The sequence below is a fragment of the Passer domesticus genome, chromosome 2, assembly GCF_036417665.1.
Source record: "Passer domesticus isolate bPasDom1 chromosome 2, bPasDom1.hap1, whole genome shotgun sequence".
NCBI classification, from domain to species: domain Eukaryota; kingdom Metazoa; phylum Chordata; class Aves; order Passeriformes; family Passeridae; genus Passer; species Passer domesticus.
In genome coordinates, this window is record NC_087475.1 from 111179621 (window position 1) to 111200273 (window position 20653).

The following is a 20653-nucleotide window of genomic DNA, read 5'->3' on the forward strand; positions in this document are numbered from 1 at the left end:
GGAGAGAAGGCTGTGGAAGGAGAGCCTGGACCCAGAGCAGCTGCAGGGGCTGAGCGGGGAATACAGGCACGGCCCAAGCAGAGCCGGACAAACGCAGCTGCACTGAGGGCAGCACTTCCAAGATGCTCGATGAGGACACGCACACAGTGTTGAGCTTTGCGCCCTGCGCCAGAGCCGGGTGGCACTTTCAATCTGCAGCGCATCTGCAATTAGTTCTGTAAACACCGCATAAGTTTGGGAATGCCAAAACACTCACCTGCCAGAAAGTTCTTTGTATGAATACAGCTTGAGAGCTTGAGCTTATTTTTCCTACGGAATATGTGGGTTGCTTAAAATCAGAAACGAGAGAGAGCAGCTGAAATATTCTTGTGAACACAGTATTTTAGCCATTAGAAATTGCCTACTTCTGTCTTCTGCCCCAGCCATAGCTATTTTGAAGAAGTGATCTTACCTCTATTTTCCTCCCTTCTGCCTCTTACAACAGTGGTTACCTGGTAGAGATAGAAAGCAAAATCTCAACAGGCACCAGCTTTTATTTCTATTATACACTGTAGGTCAAGAATTGAAGGACATCTATCTGGCTGTACAAGCAGAACACATTAAAAAAGACAGTATTTTGAAAGATAATTAGTACTGATTTTTCCCCCTCTCAATACGCAAAGCCTATCAGTTCTATAGCAGTCTCATTTGTCTTCACTCTTCCTTCATGAGCCATGCTGTGCATCAAATTTCCCTACAAACTCTGCAGCTCAAAGTGCAACCTAAGGCAAAACTTGTGCACCAAATTCCAAGCATTATCCTATCTCTTAATATATCCGGAGTGATGTTGGGGTGAAGGTATGGAAGGTGACAACAATGAGAAAACCTGTCACTTCTAAGGAAATAGGTACTGCTATGCTATCTTTTGACACATTTTACATTTCACCTCCCCTCAGAGATGGGAAGTGATCCCCACACCACTTCTCTCCACAAATTCTTCAGTTATCATTATAGTTAGTCTTGATGAAGGCCTAATAATGAATTAAATATGCCTTTCTAATCTCTAGCATGGTAAGCCCTTTTGCACAGAGGCCAGAAACCAATTACTCTGTGTTTGCCCCCCTACTCTACCAAAAGCCCCCTGTAAAAAGCTGTTTGGATTATTTGACAATCAATGGCATTAGTGAGGTCTGTTCCACCTCATCACCCTTCAACACCTAAATGTCATTAGTGCCAAAAGAAGAACAGCCTAAGAAGCTGTTGCTCACCTTACATCCCTCCTTGTTTATCACACCAGGAGCACTTGCCAGTTATTTTGATTTGAGTACAGAAAGCTGGATAATGAAAATAATCAGTCTTTCCTTATTTTTTTCCAGAATTATGTGCAGTAAGATGAAGTTATACTGGGCCCTTGGCCCCATTGCCCTTCTTCTCTTACAAAAAAAAAATCAATAAAGCACAGTGGTTTTGATAATATATATGGGACTACTGAACCAATTCTTGATTATAGGCAAGTGTTGAGGAATATTTTGGTTTGCTCCCTGAGGCAAACTAAAACCTGCTTTTGTGCTGAAGAATGGTGAGATTTAACAAACAATGCATGGGACAGTCTGCAAAGAGCACAACCCACACTGTTCCCTTTCCATAGACACCTTTGATCTGTCTCCTTTTGCTGCATTACCCTTCTATCACTTCTCCAGTCTTTTTTTCCCTTCCACAATCATCTGGGTCTTCTACTTCTGCAGTCCTTAGAACAGCAAGTTTCACTCTCATCTTGCACACAAGTTCAGCATGGCCCCTGGTTTCAGGCATAACAAAAAGGTCTATTTAACTGTTAGAAAAACTCTTTTGCTGACCTGGTGCCATCCAGATGGTTTTCACATCATCTAATGCTTTAAAGGGATAATGCTTTTGTTAGAAGAATCATCTTACAGCTTCCTCAAGTCCTTCTCCAAAAGGTCACAGAGAAGCTCTCCTATAGGCATCAGCCTTTCCATGAACCTGCCTCAAGCAGCTGTGCTGCATTCCCACTCCAGGGACAGGCAGGAAGGAACACAGGTCTCCATTTCTTCCAGATGGCTCTGCTCACCTTTGGGACTAAGAGAAACTCTTCCTGGTCTTCCTTTCTACTTCTCCACCAGACAATGGACATGGCCACAGCCATCTCAGCCATAGGCTGCCCAGAATAGATCTTGCCAGTTTAACACTGACACTGCTACACCAAAGGAAGAAAGCATCAGGCACATAGGAATATGAGAAAGCAGGTGAGACAAAGGTAGCTTATCTGTCCTACCAGTAAAATAACACCTAGTTCGTGTGCTTAAAAATTTCCATATCTGTGAGTGAAGCCAAAGAATCAGAGACCAACAGGAAAACCAATCTGCTGTAAAGCTACTGAGCCTGGAAATGAGCAAGCTGCAATGAGGGGAGGACAAGTACATCTCTATCCTGGAGAGCTCAACAGTACAAGACAGCTGGAGAGCCAGTCTGGGCTCCAATACCACATGCATGTGCCCAAAACTTCAGGTTGAAGGGGCTGTAGGAACTACTGATGGAAAGAAGAAAAGTGAATCCTGGTTGTAGAGCTTCTCAGTGCCTCCTGTTTCTCCCCAGGTCACATAGACTCCAAGGCATAAACAGCAGTGAGCTGCTCAGCACATCTTCCCTGCACTTCCCACACCAGAAAACATGCTGCAAATGCTCAAGGGACTGGATAACTTCAGCTGGTGTAAAAATGGATAGGAAGAGATTTCCCAAAGGCTGCTGCTTGAGTGCAGTTTAGCACAATGCTAAGCAAACATCCCTGACTGCTAGACTGCTGCTCCCCACAGCAGTACATTGTCTGAGAATTTTTTAGGCTTTTCTAATGGTTTATGGCTTTCAGTCCAACACATGAAGACTTTAAACACAATGTGCCAGATTTTACGTTTTCCAGAGCATTCTTTATGATCACGGGCTTCTCAATTTTCACAATTTAAAGCATCTTAGAAGTCAGAGGCAACTTGTTTGATTTGGGCACCCTGAGCACAATTTTCTGACATTCCTTCCCTTGGTGATCATCTTGCACGTATCAGAAGGAGCAGCTATAGTGGTTGTGGATGGAATAGAGGTAATTTTCTTCACAGTGGCTGTGGTAGGTCTGTGTTTGATTTGTGCTGAAAACAGTGTGATAACATAGGGCTGTTTTAGCTATTGCTGAGCAGTGCATGCAGAGCCAAGGGCTTTCCTGCTTCTCACACCACCCCACCACCTGGGGGCTGGGCTTCACAATAAATCCTAGCATAGGTAAGGACTTTCAGCCCATAAAATTAAAAGTAACTATTTCCATTTGATCAAAATGGACTCATCCACTAGCCATCCCTTTATTTTCCAAATCTAGCCAAAGATTTTAAGGTCTGATATTATTACAAATATGAATAAAAACCCGGGACAAGAGGGAACCCAAAATGCTATGGTTACTATCCCTACAACACACAGCACTTAAAACTTACCAGTACAGCTATAAGGCCTTTAAAAGAAAAGGGCACTGCTCTTCTATTTTCAGACCTGAAGTGGAGTTACTTTAGTTATGCCTGTTCTTGATTTTTAAATAGAGTCCTGGAATGAGGTGGAAAGGAGCTTAAAGATCACCTAGTTCCAACTCCCTTACCATGGGCAGGGGCATTCCTGCCCATGGCAGAAACCAGACCAGATTGCTCAATGCCCCATCCAACGTGGTCTTGAACACCACCCTAATAGTAAATACCTCCACAGAAGAGTCCCACTTAAAAAAAAAAAAAAAATCTTTTCTTTGGTGTAATGAAGTAGAAACACAGAGTAAAGAGTTCAAAATGTCTACAAACCTCCACGTGTTACAAGTTGAGTGAAAACAAGTTAGCTATGTTGTTTCAGTTTTGTTATTTTTTTTACCTTTCAGAGAACTGTGTTGCAGTGAAATATGACTTTCATGTATGTCTGAATTCCTCAACTGTTTGTTAAAACCTAAAAGAAGTTTAATTAGCCTTTGTTTAAGAAGAGAGCAGGCATCTGACCAAACCAAGAGAGGTAACACCACACGTTGCAGTTGTGTTTCTCTTGATAAGCCCTTAATTCTCTCTCTAGACAACTCTGTACAGAATACTGCCACATCTTTTAATTTAAACACAGCAGGTAATTAAGAACACAAAAGAGGGCCAGCAATGGAAACAAAGGGCTGCAAATCACAAAGACCAATTTCAGAGTTGTTGGTGAACTCATCTCATGTACCCTACTACACTCTTACTGTCCTAGGCACTGGAACAGTGGCCATCAGATGTCTTAGCTGTGCCAAGTAAAGTTATCTTGTCATCACTTGCTTTCTATTCCCGAGCTTCCCATCTCCAGAAGAGCTCTCCAATTGTAAGATTAGGACTATAGCCATAAAAGTCAATATAATGTACACCTCAATTTTCAATAAATGTACAAATAATTTATTTAAAATTCAAAACTCAGCAATACAAACAAAATACTTAAGAAACAATAAATCCAAAATGTAAACACTTATAGAAAATATATGAACTGTAGCAATTTAACCACCCACCATTCTTCACAGAAAACAGCAAGAAATAGAGAGACAAACCAATACCCAATTGTTCTTTTCTCCTCAAATTCCAGTTTAGAGGTAGAATACCACTGTGAAAGTCTCAAAAAAATTAATTCAGTAGAATTATGCTACAAATAAATTTGGCCCCTGTACTTATAAACGTAATGAAGCCAGAAAAAAAGATCCTTACTGAGAGCTCTTGCACAATAAAATTTGGCATGGCACTTTCCAAGAGATAAAGCACCTTTCCTGATAAATACTGTTTTATGTTCTTGTAAGAAAGGGATCCTGTGCTTTTCCCATTACTGACAAAGAAAACATTTACAAATAGACAGACCAACTTTTTGGTAGGCATACAGAAAGCAAGTGTTTCTCAGTAACTTGTCCTAGAAAGCCAATCTGGGGAAAAAAAAAGAAGTGTAACTATTAAAAGAAGACATTTTGAAAGACTTTATGAATACTTGATGCATACTTATTTGGGTGGCACAGTCCTCAAGGGGGAGGGGGAGGGAGTTAATACAACAGGAGAGGAAAAAAAATAAAAAGGAAGTGTCTTTTCCACTAGCAGGGAACTGACCAGTTTTTACATTTTATTGTCATTCAGTCAGTTTCCCCTAACAGCTACAATTTTATCCTCTTAGGAAAAAGTGTATCTGTGTGAGACACACTAGAACATCAAGTGCAGTAAAAATTACCCAGGTAATCTCAAATGAACATGTACTCCATTTTTGTTCATCAGATAACCTGCTACAAGTAGAAACAAAAATTGGAATTCTCCAGACAATATATATAAATTCATAAAAAAAACAGGAACAGCTTGCAAGTTCAAATACAAACATTATTTAGAAAAAAACCCAACTTTTTAATATAGAGACTGGCTGCTAAGTGCATTATTTAAACTGCTGCATGCAAATAGTGGAACCTATGGTTGCTTAAGAAAGTTAACTATCAACAACTGTTAGGCTTCTGCAATTTAGTTCAGCAAGGATTTTCTCAAGTATTTGCTGAAGGACATTTGTGGTTTAGAAGCAGCAAAATAAAATTTGCCATCTTAATGTCTTCTTGCTTTATGGTATGTGGAACCACTTGTCCCAGCCTTCAGAAAAAGAGGCAAAAGAGTAATTCTACCACAGACTAGCTGAAAACAAGGTTTCATGTGCCAGGTACCACATTTGGGGCAAAACTACTTGTGTGATGCAGTTTAAATAGTCTGAGCTATATTTATCTGATTTTTCTGAAGTAAATTAAAGAAGCATTTCAACTGTACTCACAGCAGAGCTGGCAACATTACCTGGCAAATAACCAAGTGATCTCTCCCACTAACACTGGAGGATCAGCCCAGGACAAAACACAAGAGATAAGCTTTTCTTCTACAAAGTACATTCTTCTGCTGATCATGAAGCCTTTCAAAAGGAAAGAACACAATATTAACACAGGAACGTTTCAGGTCTATTTTAGGCCTTGCAATTTCTTTATCAAATTTCCATCAGCTCCAAAAGAAAACTGTGCATCCCTACCCAGCTAAAAGAATATGACATACCTAGATTAAGGAAACTAACTTAAAGATGAGTAAATGCTAAGCTATATATTAAACTATGATACTTCCACATCATGATTTTTTGAAAGTTCAAAACAGGGCTGAAAGAAGACAATTTTAAGTATATATCCAGTTTTACTCCTTATTTTTCCACTGTAATCCCTCATTATGTCTTTCCCTGCATGTATTTTAATGGTCAGGATAAAAATATTTTCTGTATATACAAACTAATTACATTTAACTAATCCAAAACTTCACCATTCTTTGATTTCTCTATATTTAGGCAACTCATCTTCTACACATGCAAGATACTTTTAAGAACATTAGAAAAAATTTTCTAGTATTTCACTGTTTCCCAAAAAAAAGTAAGATAAAGCTGAACATTTGTCGGTACATGCTTCACTGTACCTGCATAAAACCATTTTTTGTATATACAGGTTACACATTAGTAAGGACAACAGCTGACCTTAGCATTAGTTAAAGCAAGTTGTCTTGTCTTTGTGCTTGCAAGTTCTAATAACAAAAGGAAATACCAAGAAACATCTAGGGCTTCCATAAAAAAATTTACTTGCACTCAGTTTTCCCCCTCTGACAACTCCAAAATTAAAGTTGTTTTACCTCTTACTGTGCAGCAAAAGTGGCAATCCAAAAGAGCAAAATACATCTGTTCCCTCAGTGTCTCCAGAAAGAGAAACAGTTATCCAGACAGTGGTCTAGTTTCTTCCAGGTCTTGCAATAAAGCACTCTGCCATGAAAGAGAACTCACACCTGACCACTTCCTCCAGAGTGCAAGATCCAGAACTGTTTCAAAGACTGAAATCCTTTTTCAATATGCAAAGAAGTCTCTCTGACGTTTGGGGGTTTTATAGAACATACTGGCATTCAAAGAGCTAAGTCCTATGAACTGTAGATCCCCAGGCATGGCAGATTTAAAGCCAAGTTCAGCACCTTCAGAGGACGAGTGTATATCCTGTGGACTACACACTGCTCTGCCCAGGTAATCAGACCTTGTGATACATTAATGCACCTGTACCATTTTCAATACCCAAGCACAACTGCACTCTAAGATCTAATTATGAATATGGTCATGCTGCAAATGTGCTGTGACTACATTCAGTTGGAAAGACAGCACACTAAGAACCTACCAGTTCAGTTGTTCTGGGTTTTCTTTAATGCTCCCATATATGCAAGGCACAGTCAAAGGTCAGCCTGACTGCAGAGACAGCTCTCTGGAGAAGTTGGTACCCTAGAACTTTTTTGGGGTGGGAGAAAAAGAGATGATGGCTACTCTATACAGAGAGGCAAGCTTTATTCTTCCAAGGTGAACTTCACCACTGGGAACATGGCTGGTACAAGTCCAATACACCATTTATGTTCTAAATAAAGGATATTTTGAGGCCTCAAGCAGATACTGGCCTCATACCAAACTCCTGAGTAGTGGCAAATTTCAGCTTGGAACCAAAAGCAGACATGCAGCCAAAGCTTTCACAAAACTAAATTATTTTACATGGTAACATGGCCATAAGTCCTTTTAAAAGAGTGCTAGTTGGTTTTAGTGACACCATAGCATCAGAAGTTAGCCTGTGGATCCAGAGAATTACAATAAGCATGTATCTTTGTAACTAAGAAGTAAACATTAGCAAACTACTGCAACACTGGGCTTCCAGTACATGTTGCAAAATGCAACAGACCCCTGTAAATCACAACATCAACTTTTATTTCACTATTGTCCATCAGAAATCACATGGCAAAACAGATCTCCCTTATCACTGATGAAGTATACTAAGATACCTGATTGTTTTCCATTAAAAATCCCAACAGAGCAATGGCTGGATAAGATACAAAGCCTGCTGCTTTCTCAGTGTTTAAGTGAAAAGCATAGCCTAGGTATCTCAGCATATTTGCTAACAGGGAAGAAATAAAACTCTTTATCCACGTTTAATTAAAATGTCAACTACTGGACATACTGGGGAAAAAAAACTAACCAAAAAATCCAACAGAGATATTAGGAAATGGTTAAGTCATGGCATTTGCTTTTAGTATTTATACCTTTAGACAGAAGTAATTGTGATGCATCAAACTCACTAATGTCTAGAAAGCCACCAAATCCAAATCCCACACAGACATTAGCATCCTAATGGAGCAAAACATATACCACCAAGTCTGCTGCTGTAGCCCAGCAGGGCAGTCCTGGAAGTGATGTTCCCACATCACATGCCCTTCTGAAATTCTTACTTAGTCCTGGCTGCTACTGGTTCCATTTTAAGTCCTACCTGAGAAGGCAGGAAAATTCAACCCCAGAGCAAACAAAGATCAAAGCTTGTTTGAAGCTCCCTGAGGTTTCTCTCCTGTAAGTCCTGGTTTCAGTGGGTATGTAAATGATCTAATTCCTCACCAGCAGCTTCAAGTTATTTACGAAAAAGTCACTAACTCGGACACTGGTTTTCTGGAATGCATCTTTGATACACTGACCAAGTTACTCTTGTTTAAGTCAAAAGAAGTCTGAAAAGCAACTTTTCATCTTTCTCAGGAGGCTGTATCCTGCCTATGACAGGATATACTGCCTGTATTGACTCAATTTCTTCCCATATTGTTTTCTTCTCTTTGCAAAATAAGAACTTAATCTTTCTTTGGAGGAAAAAACCGAACAAATACTTACTAACACATTCACCAAAGTGAATTTACAGCAAACACTACCACCACCACCCAATCTTCAGAATTAATTTAATGGAGGCCAGTTATTAGGATACCAGTTTTATGTTTGAAAATAAAGTGCATCATGATTGTCACTGAGAACTTTGCTGATTTCAGGTTAGCATAGTTAGTGTCAATCCTCAGCAACATCAACCAAATAGTAATTACAACATAAATTCATAACATGAGTCAAAATCTGAAACAGCACATATGAAAAATAAGTTCTGTATAAACAGGAAAAAGAAAGAAGAAGTGAAATGGAATCCCTAGTCCTTTGTGGAAATGATCCTATTATACAGCTATCCCAACATGCAGCATCTGAAACGAAGAATCACAGTCTGTTTGCTTCCCTTCTACTATTCCTGAATTCAGTTTGTAGCTTTCTGGTGGTGTCTGACAGATTTCACCTTGGACAGGGGAAGATGTGTCTTGAGGGAGCTCTACAGAGACAGTATCAGAGGAAGAATCTTGGCTTTCTGCTGACACAGACATTTGTAGACAGCTGCCCTCCATTTCCTCATTGCAATCTGCGTCTTCATCAGCCTCTTCCAGCTGCTGAACAGATCTTAAATACTGTTCTATCAGTCCATTGTCCTGCACATTACTAGAGCTCTCTTTACTTTGCCCACACTCCCCAGGGCCATGCTCTCCATCTGAACAACACGCTAAAACAAAATTGCCACATTGTTTGATGGTTTCCATTGAAAGGGAGCTCTCACTTCCTTCAGCTAAGCTCTTTTCAGAACTACACAGTTCACTGGCATGAGTCTGATCAGCTGCAGAAGAATGAAAGCCAGAATCTGGGAACTGCAACGAAGACTTTTCCTGAAGAGCATCCTCACTAGCTGGAACTAACAAAGCAGAACTAACAGCTGGTGGGGTTTCTTGCTCCACTGTGGATGACTGAAGAGGTGGTTTGGATGAACATAAAGGATTGGCTGAAGGGATCACAGCACCACCTAAGTTCTGCATCACTGAAAGCTGCCATTGTTGAAGGGATTTAACCTGTAAAGAGAAAAATTCATTATGAGATGCAGTTAAATGTATTTTGATTTCTAGTGGATTTCTTGCATTCAGCACCCAAGCTCTAGTATAAAATCCAAGACCAAGTGACAAACAAAGGTTTCCTCTATCATTAGGGTAATTTTGTCCTTCTCACTGTGAAATCATGGCTTTTAAACCTACATGCCAAACACTGGCAGAACACACAAGCTCCCAATTCAAGTACCCGAAGAAAAAGCAATCTGTTCTTAAAACCAGCAAGGATCTATCCATTTTTAAGAAAACAACCTTATTTTTGGAAGAAAAGCTTATTAAAAGGTGTATTAACAACTTTCCTGCCTCAAAAATGAGTTGCTCAGAAGCAACACAGCTTGATATCATTTCATGTGCCATGGGCAGTTACATAATTCTTCACAGTCCTGCTTATGTTTATTTAGCTTTTCCTGCATTTTGTCTTCCTTCTCACACCAGGCCACTATTTAGTCTTTAGTAATAAAACCAGTGTTCTTGCACTAATGTTCTGACGGTTATTTTCTCCCACAATATCAGTATAGCAGACAACACAGCGGTAAGAGTCTATTAAACCACTCAAATCATTGGAAAAACTGAACCATATTGACTGTCTCTACAGGATCTACAGTATGAAATAATGCAAGTTCACATACAGGCAGATTCAAATTCGAATTCCAAATTCACATTTAAGCAGAAAAACAAAAGGACTAAAATTACTTACCTGGTTCCAAAGAAATTTGATAGCTTCCTCCTGTACAAGCCTCTGCATTTTATCTTCCTCTCTTTCTTTTCTCAGTCTGCAAGAACACACATCCAAAATTTATGCAGCTTAAATAAGCAACATTTGGGTAACAAGAGCAACAAGAACACATCAAAATGCCTCCTTATATAACAGCACTTTTGAAAGATACAACAGAGCCTAACATTAAGAAATTACTGCAGTCTGGCTTGCCATAAATACCCAGCTGCTGACTTCAAGTTTCTTTTTCAGTTACATTTAAATTCTGCTTCCTTTTACTGCAGCACATTTGTTGGCTTGGCAATAATGTGTCTTTTTGCAAACTGAACCTGAGCTCTTATTTTTTCCTGCACAACCATCACTCCCCCCCACACCAAACAGTACTTCTTCATTTCAAATTATGCCGTCCCACTGATATATGGATGGAGTACCATGTATAAGCATTAGGATTTTCTATAGGGTCACTGAGCACTCAACTTGATTTACAGAGCTGTTGTCACTTGTGATAGTGAAGAAAAAGAGCCTGTCAGACTGACTGATCCAGGCTGATCCAGAAAGATATAAAGTAAATCCAGAATTTTTGGTTGACAAATTGAGGAACTTTGGCCACGAACATGGATTCACAGGATCAAAAATTAAAACAGAACCAAATACAGAGTCACACTTTAAAATTGTATCATACAAGGTAGAGGAAATTCTTTTTACTAGCAACAGAATGACTCTCAATATTGACACTCGATTTATAGACTCTAATTGTGACAAGAAAAATTAAAAAAAATCCCACTCAGCAATTTCTATTCTGAAATATGCAAGTCCTGCTAAAATAGGAATAGAAAAATGTGTTCTAACCCAATCCACTTATAGAAGGCTCTTTGAGAGCATGAATGTGCAAAACTGTTTTTAGTTAGGAACTGATCCTGTAATGTAATCAGTTTTATGTTTCTGATGCTAGGTTCTACTGTGAGTAGTTATATCATCTATATCTGTTCTGAAATACTCTGGAATTATGGTCATATTCAGACTTGCAAATACACAGCATGACCTCAACTTACTTTTCTATTTCAGCTGTTAAGCAAATGATATGCTCCTGCATTCTGTGTAGTCGAATTTCATTCCGCACTTCCTTGGCTTGAGGATGGTGGTTCCTCGTGTAAAATCCTCTCCAGGAAGCTTGAAGCTTCGTAGCTGCTTCAGTCATCCTTTGCAGTTCAGATGCACCTTGATCAGCTGGTGCTGCACCTTGCACAGCCAGTGAACCAGACTTTTCTTCTGCCATCTGGTCAGGACAAAGAGTTTTTACTCCTGATTCAGCACCTAACAAGGTGCTGGGGTGACTGTGCGGAACTCGGCCTTCAGAGGCCCCTACAGAGTTGCCAGTCTTTGCAGCCAGGCCAGCTGTTACCAGAGCAGGAGCAGGCACCTGCAGGATTTCTTTGATATTCTCTTGCATTTCCACACTTCCTGCTGCTCTGTTAAGGTGCTCTCCTGTAACAGACAAAGCTTCTTGCTTTTTAGTTGTTTCCCTACTATTAATACCTCTCACACCTTCAATCACTGTATCATCATCATCTTCTAGGCCCAAATTGATTCCATGTAGCTTCAGGTCTGAAGCAGGAGACACTGGAGACAATCCTGAAGCAACTGGCATGAAAGTAGACTCTGAGGATAAAAGGCTGCTGTTTAGTTTGTCTTCATCTGTCTGTACATCTTCGAGGTGTAGCTCCTTGGGAAAGCTTCTTTCATGAAGAAAAGTGTTCTTTACTGCATAGGAATGATCACTGTTTGCACTTGGTCCAACCCAAGAATTCCTCTGGATGACAGGTTCTAGATAGGCGGAAATGCACATCATAGTGAAAGTATTTCAATAATATTAATAGTTTGTTTAATTCATAGGGATTCCCAATTTGGTTTTGACAGTTAGCACCTGGGTGGGTAAGATGATCTAACATGTTAGTAACGATGAGCATTATTTCTGTATCAGGACAGAATTTACCACAGTAAACTTGGCAAACACTTGGGTAGAAGAAATTACACAAACTGCACTTCCTTGGAGAATAAACTTGTATAAAATGCAAAAGTCAAAGTAGTAACTCGTATTTTGTTGGATAACCAGCCTACTAGCATTTCAAAACACAAATAAGCATGGACTGGATTTTTTTTAGAAAAAATGTGCAACTTCAGTTGAGAAAATAGAAGATCAATTAAAAAAACCCATAACAGGGTCTTGTTCTGAAATTCCTTCCACAAAGTTACCAATGCTCAAAAGAAAAATATTTATTTCCACAGGTTAGACCACAGGTGTAGATAAGCTACTTACCCTTTTCAAGTACCATTGGTGATGGCTGGGCCAGGCCACTGTGTTCATGAACAACTGGCACTGTTTTGCTCGGAGCAGAAAATGTACGTGGTTCCTCATTTTGGTTTTCATGCATCAACTGCCTCTGGTGGAGTCTAAGCACAGAGTGCCAAGAAAAGATTTTATGCTTCATTTAAACTTTCTTTTGTACAGAAAACATCTAAAAGAAACTACGAACTATTTCAAAAGAAACAAGTGATCAAAACATTCTAAGGGAGAGCCTTGTTATGCAGACTCCTAAACACACAAGACACTAACAGAACTACTCACAAAGTAAGAAATTGTAGTCTTTTCCTGCTCCCCTTCCTCCAGCCCCTCTTTCTTCGCTACATGTAAAAAAAAAAAAAAAAAAAAAAAAAAAACAACCAAAAAAACCCATAAAAAAAATAAAAAACCCCATAACAAAAAAGGAGAAAAAAACCAAACAAAAACCAACCAAACAAAAACGAGAAAAAGCCCAACATGCAATTCTGACTATAGGCTGAAAACCATGAGGTATTTCTATACACAAAGAAGGCATGCAGATATTTTAAGTGTCTAAAGTGGAATACATTATTTGTGTAGGTATAGAGGAGTTTGAGGAATGGTGGGACTATCTTTTACATTTCAAAGTGAGTAATTCAAGGAATAGGTGCTCCTGTTACTAACAGCCTGAAATCCTAGTACAAATCAACAAATATTGCCACACACACACAAAAAGTCATCCTTTACAAACTCTGAGAACACACAAGTTGTTTCAGGCCAGCTAAATTAGAAGTTCAGCAGACAGAGGACAAAGTCAAGCTGTCCTATCAATCATATATGCATGTGCATATATATGTGTGAGGATTTGGGGGGACTGCTTTTTCTACAGCTTTAAAACCAAGAAAGAACATCCCAACAATAAAAAAGTGGCTAATACACCAGTGTAACAAATAGTCCTCATTGACAATTAGAACAAAAGCTATACTCCTTTTTTCATAGTTTTTTTGTGTGGCAATAAAAAAAAATCCCAGTGCATAGTTTGTTTATTTTAATCACAAATTACTTTCAGTATCCTACAAAGCACAGACTGAAAAATATGAAGGAATTTTCCCCTAGATGGCCCAGAAAGCACAAAAAAACTCTTGCTGCTGCTGTCTTGCCTTTCATTCCCATCTAGGACACATCCTGTACCTCCACGACACTTTGCATCTCCAGCCTTCACTGTTACTTTGAAATACTTAAAATGAAATCTTACTACATCTAACACATCAGATATATAATTAAGTTTCTTTCTTAGAGAATGTAATTGAGAACAAAGTTCTCACCTTTGCTTACTCAGTATTTTTTCCAGTTTGGCATCCTCTTCAGTCTGAAGTCCAAATGCAGATGTGAGAGGACAAACAGTAGCCAAGTACTGAACTAGCTGAACATGCTGCCCAGGTCGAAATGATCTTCCTTTCCCTTGACTGTAGAGCCATTCTGCTTTCAAACTGTTAGGAAGGGGGGAAATGGTTTAAAAAATGGCACCTTTAATAAACAGCATAGAAACAGTAACTCTGTTTTCACTACAGTTCTTCCAGTGGGTACCTACACTACAAATCTAAGAAAGACTTGGAACATGTGCAATGCCCACGGAAAGTGGCAATGTCATTATCAGAACAATGAATAATGTACTAATTCACTTAAGCATTGATGAAACAAAACAAGAAAAACCCACTTGTCCAAAACTATGCAGTCTTTGCTTTGTGTGTAGTCTCTGAGCACTGAAAACACACTTGTCTCAATGAACTTACCAGCAAAGCTTTCACAGAAACAGAGAAGTTCACAAAAATGTGCAAAACAGACAGAAAGCACATATTGCTAAGAAGTATTTGGCAAGTCTGTTTTTCAAATTAATTTCTGCCTGAGATTATTTAATATAATACATCTACATGTAATAATATAGTTAATATAGAACATCCCGTTAGTCATGAAAAAGAAGTCTAGAATTCCAACAGGCAACTTTCCTGGGAACTCATAGCATGTTATGGTAAAACAGAAATAGAATTGGTTTACCTTCAACCAAAAGAAGGGCACTTTTTTATTTTAGTAACAGGGGAAAAAAGGACATTAATTTCCTAGAATATGTTAGTGTCCTGGACTGGAATGTGCTTATATTGGATAATATTTATGCTTGGACTGTTCTGATGTCAAAACTTTGTCATGCAGATATCAAAGTGATATAATGAGCACAGTGATACAGTAACAAGTGATTTGAGCAAAATAATATTTAACTAATTCATAACAAAAAAAAGCCAAATCTAGAAATACAAATCATGCTTATATAAGGGCAAGTTAGAGCTTCCCCAAGGACAACAGCTTTAACTCCTGCTGATTGTCACATTCTGCAAAGTCAAAGAGGCTGTAAAGAAAGGGTACCAGACCACCGATGAACTGCTACCACAGTTTTGCTTTGTAAAAGTGCTTCTGTGATTTGAGCAACAAAACAAAAACTTAACTTCATACTTCTATCTAAGCAAACTAAATAATAATTCCAGTGTAACAGATGAAAAATTTAGCTAAAGCAATTTTAGCTTAGCCAAACTTCATGCAATAATTTTAGAGACTTAATGACACTATTATGTCACCTTTCCTTCTGAGAAATCACAAATCCATCGAGAACTTTAAGGTTCAGACACCAGCTGACAATATAAGGCCTGTAGTCAAACCCAGGGACAGACGGTGTGGCCATCACACAAGGATTGTTCATAACTGACAGCTGCTCCAATTGGTGAAGAGAGGCCAGGAAACAAACCTCGAGAAAACAAGATACATTTGTTAACTGAGCAAAACATTCCACATTACTCCTAACTACAGCTGGACAGCTTGTGCAAAACAACAGAAGAGCAAATAAATCAAAAATCACATTCGATTTTTGAACACAAAGGACTATACAGGACCTTCTATCAGCTACTGCCATTTCCCAATAATTCTTCTGTAAATGTTATTAGTCCTTGGAAAGTATTACCTTCTCTAAAAATTTGGGAATCAGGCTTTATGTATAGAAAGGTGTAGTATGAAATCCAGTTTACTACAACAGCTGTTGGATTTTGAAAATAAACAAGGAAAAAAAAAAAAGGGCAAACCAAAAAGTTGGAGAAACCCTGTCCTGTTTTGAAAAGAAATTATTACCAAAAAATTGTCTTCTGACATGAAATCCAATCAAGAGTTTTGGCTGCTACTTATAATAAATCAAACAAACAAAACAATAAAGACAAAAGTCACAGGCAGATTATTTGTTTCTCTTACACATTTTGAAAAATATGTCAGTGGCAACAAGTGCAATTCAAACCTCTGGTCTAATACCAGCATCTGCAGAAACTCTCTGCAGCATTTAATCAGCTCAGCTTTCAACTTTCAGACAACTAGAAAAGGTTAGGCCTAAAAGTAACATCCTTGAATAACAAAAACATAACAGAAAAAAGGCAAATTTCTTTCCAGACTAAATTGTAGAAGACACCACTAGCTTGTGCAGCTAATGCAAATATGGTTATTACATATAAACAATTAAACTAATAGAAGTTGGGTTGTTTCAAAGAAGAGAGCCCATTTTCAGTTACAACCTGAAAAAAATTGTTCAACTTCCTTCCTTCAGTCTACCTAAAGACAAGATGATCTGTCTTCTGTATCTTACCTCATTTAAGTCTCTGATTTCATTTTCTGCCAAAGAAAAAACAGTCAAACTCTGAGGTAGGCAAGAAGGGGCAGTGCGAAGTGAAGTTATAATATTTCCATGTAGCAACAGAGTCTATAAAATAAAAACACATGATCAAATGAATGTTTGATCAAAATCCACAGATTTCCTTTTCAGGTATCACCTGACAAAAATACAGTGCAAAAGAAGTATAAGTAAGACTTTCTGGTCACAGTTACAAAAAAAGTATTTGGAAACTTTTTTCTCTACAGTGTGCATGTTGAAAGAGTTAGAAGTATGGTTTTTTTGATTCTTGATAGGAGACAAGAGAACAAAGAGTTATGAAGAAGATATCACCATCATATCTTTATCAAAATCATCAGAGTGGCTATAGAAAAATCACTGCCTCAGCTCCTGCAACTTCAGAACAGTGAAGAGAATATTTACACACTTCCCTCTAGAAATTACAGTTAATGAATTAAAATGCTCTAAGAGCTAGTGTTCAAAGAGTGAATGTCTAAAGGCAGCAATTTTCAAAGCAAATTTCTTTGTAAATAGAATGCAATAAAAACAGAGATAGAACATCTACCTTCAGTGAGGTAAGCTTGGAGAGATCACCTAATTGAGCTATGTTATTGTCTGACAGATCGAGATGCTGAAGAGACAGACAGGAATTGATTTGTTCGATGGCCTACAAAAATAAAGAAATCAGTTACTCACAGTAACCTTTTTTAGCTAGTAAATAAAGCCAGATATCAATAATTATAAATTCTTTTAAAAGATAAGCTGCCATCTTCTATTTCATAAGCCAGTAGACACAAAATATTAACATTATTGTTCCAATCAAAACATATTCAGATTTCTTTGCTGCATTTTCCAAATTTCTATGACACAAGATTCTGGTAAATGCAACAGACTAAATACTTTACCTTAATGTTATTTCCTGCCAAATTCAGCCATTCCAGGTGCACCAAATCCTTCAGCCCTTCCACATACCCAATACTATTATGGGGCAAGTTGAGCACTCGGAGCTTGGTCAGTTTTGCTACACCCATCATTCGCACCAAGCGGTTGTTGGCTACAGAGAGCTGCAGACAGACACACAAAATAATCAGTTTTAACTATGCAGAGTAAGTTTTTACTTCTACTAGTTAAAAATCTATTCCAAGAGATACTTGTTCAATCTACGTATTTCATTTTCAAGTAAATGACGTAGACAAAAAAACCTGCAAGAGCCAGAAAATAAATTACTGATCAAAGAACATGGGTCCTCACAGCTCACTCCACAAACTTAAGAGGAAATTCTCCTAGCAAAGCTAAATAAAGGAAAAAGAATGAGGAATTGTGTCATATGAAAATAAGGTCATAATATCAGAATTGCCAATTCATTGTGCAAATTGCTGCCCCATTCCTGGTGTAAAATTGCACTTACTGTCAATATGGCAGAGGACAAAAGGTATTTCACACAATTCTCAAACAGGTCCTGTGCTAATAGGACTGTAAACCACAAACTTTTTTTACAGTTTTTCAAGTCCTGACTAGACACACACTTCAGTAACATGATCACCAAGCTGGCAGTACGGTGGAAGTTTGTTGTAGCAACAAGCCCCACCTCTGCCAACTCAGTGTAGCTGGTCTGTAGAAGTTATCAAGCAGCTTCCAGTCTATGCAGAAGAACTTTCAGTGATAATACAAAGTTATTTTTAGGGTTACAAACCTCATGTACTCAAAAGCTAAGAAGTGTCAAATTTGAGTTATCAATGACTTTTCTAAGTGTTCTTATGATGTCCCTCCCCCATTAGGATTTATTTAGCTAATTTTTAGTTACAGCCCCCTCCACTGTCAACTGCACACCTTCACTGAAAGCAAAGCTTTCTACTTTAGTCAGCCATCATTTATTTTTCTGTGAAGACAGTAAGTGCTAGCTTACTTCAATTGCATAATATGACCTGAAGGCAGAAGATGCTAACATCACAGCACCATTATTTGATAACAATTTCAAATCAAGTAACACTGACCTGCATCAGATTCCTGCATTTCTCCAAGTGTTCCAATTTAATTATCTGATTTTTGTCCAGAATCAGAGTCTGAGTGTTAGCATCACAGGGCAAGGTTGGACCCAGTTTTTGCAATCCTTGACCTGAGCAGTTGACTACCAAGCCTTAGAATATAAAAGGAGAAAAAAAAAAAAAACAACAAAAAAAGAACCACAAAGTTTATATAAGAGAACATGTATGGGAAAAGCAAAGCAAGATAAAAAGATTTGTTTTATAATAGATGCAGGTAATTTGGGGAAATGGATTAACTTTCTTTTCCATGTAAAAATGAAGCAAATGACTTCAGCTTGAACACTTTAAGAGTAACTGATCCAGTTACTGGAAGATGTACATACCAGACACTGTCCCAGTTAAGAACTCTGGCAGAATTCTGGGAAAGTCACAACAGATCCTTTGAAGTGAGATGCAGCAAAATTCTGGTAGCTAAATTTAAAGGTGTGATCCTCAAAACCCCCAATTTCAATAGAAACTAAATTTTAAAATTCTTCAGAGAATTTAAGTTTTGAGCAGCTTGACAACGAATTGTGTGTAAGCATTCTGTCTAAATTAAGAAGCCATTCGTGCAGCCGTACTACAGTACTGGGGGCATTGGGAGGGACAAACTGTAAATTGGTCAGCATACCATTTACTTAATGCAACACACAATTCAAATGTTCCATGCAAAAAGGGTCACTACATAAAGTTAAAAGGCAAACATTTGCCATCTACAGGGAGCTTGAATCACTGGTACCCAAAGTGACACCTGAAAATCATAATGTCACTTCTGCAACCACTTGGTCACTTTAATTGACCAGACAAACTTTGCATCTGCTCATTTACCCAAGGGTTTGTTACAAAAATTCACAACTGACCCCTCCAGCCTAGGAGAGAGGTAAGGACCCACAGAACTGAATTGCAAGAGTAATGCTTTTATTCATGCACATGAGGCGTCCCATTCAAACTGGGGCACTTGGAATGTGGCTTTACACACGGTTCTCTTAGATTTCCAGCATTCAAGTATAATGTGATCCAATGGCTACTTAACACACACAACTATTTGCAAAGAACCTGTATTTCTACGGCAACATCATCCACCTGCTTTGCTATTGAACTGGACATCCCTGCAGTCACACTTGCCATAATAATTTCTCCATGATGCTGACAAAGGAAGTTTTTCACAGCGGTGTTAAACAACCTAGGGTACTGTCATTATCTCTTTGTCTGGGGGTATCCTTTATGAGCACCTTCAAGGTTCTGAAAAGCATAGGTCCCTCTTTCAACATTTGTCCTTCTTCTCTTTGCAACAAGCTTTAGTTTGCTTGCTTATGCATGGCAGTTCAGTACACAGCATGAATTATATATACACGTGTAACTCTAGAAAATTAATATGATTCCATTCTATAAAGACTCATTGATATACCTGGGCAACGAGTTTTTCCTAATAGGATATCAGGACCCAGGAAAACATTTCAGAATTGCTTATTTCTCGTTTGGCAGGGACCAAGAAACTACACCCTCAGAAGTGGCCCTGTCCCCAAGCCCTCCCAGCGCTCCCCTCTAGGTAAAACGGGCTCTATATCACTCAAATCCTGGCCTATAAAGGTTCTACAAGGCGGCGGGACCCTCCAGCACGATGGACAGCCGCTCCGTGCTCCGTGCCCCGATGCAGAGGCGCTCCTCAGGGCGGGAAGCGCCGCCCGCGCCGCCGCCCTCGCCCCGCGCTGCCCCGGCCGCTCCCAGCCCCGCGGGGCCCTCCGAGCCCGGCTGAGAGCGGCAGCAGCCGAGCCCCGAGCGGAGGCCCGGCACCCCTACGAGCCCCCCGGCGCCTTTCGGACCCGCAGCCCGCGGCCCCTGTCCGGGGCTGCCCTTACCCGCTCCGGCCGCCTCATCCCCGGCCCTGGCCGCAGCGCCGGCTGCCGCCATGCCCCGCGCTTGACAACACCGCCAGGCAACCGAGCGCCGATGGGCTGGGCCGAACAAGCTCCGCTACGGCAGCGCCGCGCCTTTTATGCCGGCTAGAGCGGCGGGTGCCGCGTCCGGGGCTGCGCCGGGGTAGCCCGGCCGGGCGAGCGCTCCGTGAAGCCGCGGCGGTGCGGCCGG

General features: G+C 39.5%; 1 protein-coding gene across 1 annotated transcript; it reads right to left on the reverse strand.

Annotated features, from left to right (window-relative positions):
* Positions 1–4404: 4404 nt before the first annotated feature.
* On the reverse strand, positions 4405–20624 carry CEP97 (centrosomal protein 97). Its single transcript, XM_064410649.1, has 11 exons — positions 20425–20624; positions 18536–18678; positions 17447–17605; positions 17107–17208; positions 16518–16631; positions 15472–15638; positions 14170–14334; positions 12842–12975; positions 11577–12348; positions 10507–10582; positions 4405–9776 (listed from the first exon to the last, which is right to left on the reverse strand). Exons 1-11 carry the CDS (start codon positions 20474–20476, stop codon positions 9063–9065), a joined length of 2598 nt encoding a protein of 865 aa, XP_064266719.1. The 5' UTR covers positions 20477–20624; the 3' UTR covers positions 4405–9062.
* Positions 20625–20653: the final 29 nt, after the last annotated feature.

What these genes read in the sequence shown, in the direction of transcription:
- CEP97 (XM_064410649.1), bottom strand. Translation starts at nt 20,476, where the DNA reads ATGGCGGCAGCCGGCGCTGCGGCCAGGGCCGGGGATGAGGCGGCCGGA. An exon ending in TGGCAGGAAATAACATTAAG is followed by an intron (nt 17,209 to 17,446) that starts GTAAAGTATTTA and finishes TTATTTTTGTAG; the next exon opens with GCCATCGAACAAATCAATTC. An exon ending in AAAATACTGAGTAAGCAAAG is followed by an intron (nt 12,976 to 14,169) that starts GTGAGAACTTTG and finishes CTCTGTGCTTAG; the next exon opens with ACTCCACCAGAGGCAGTTGA.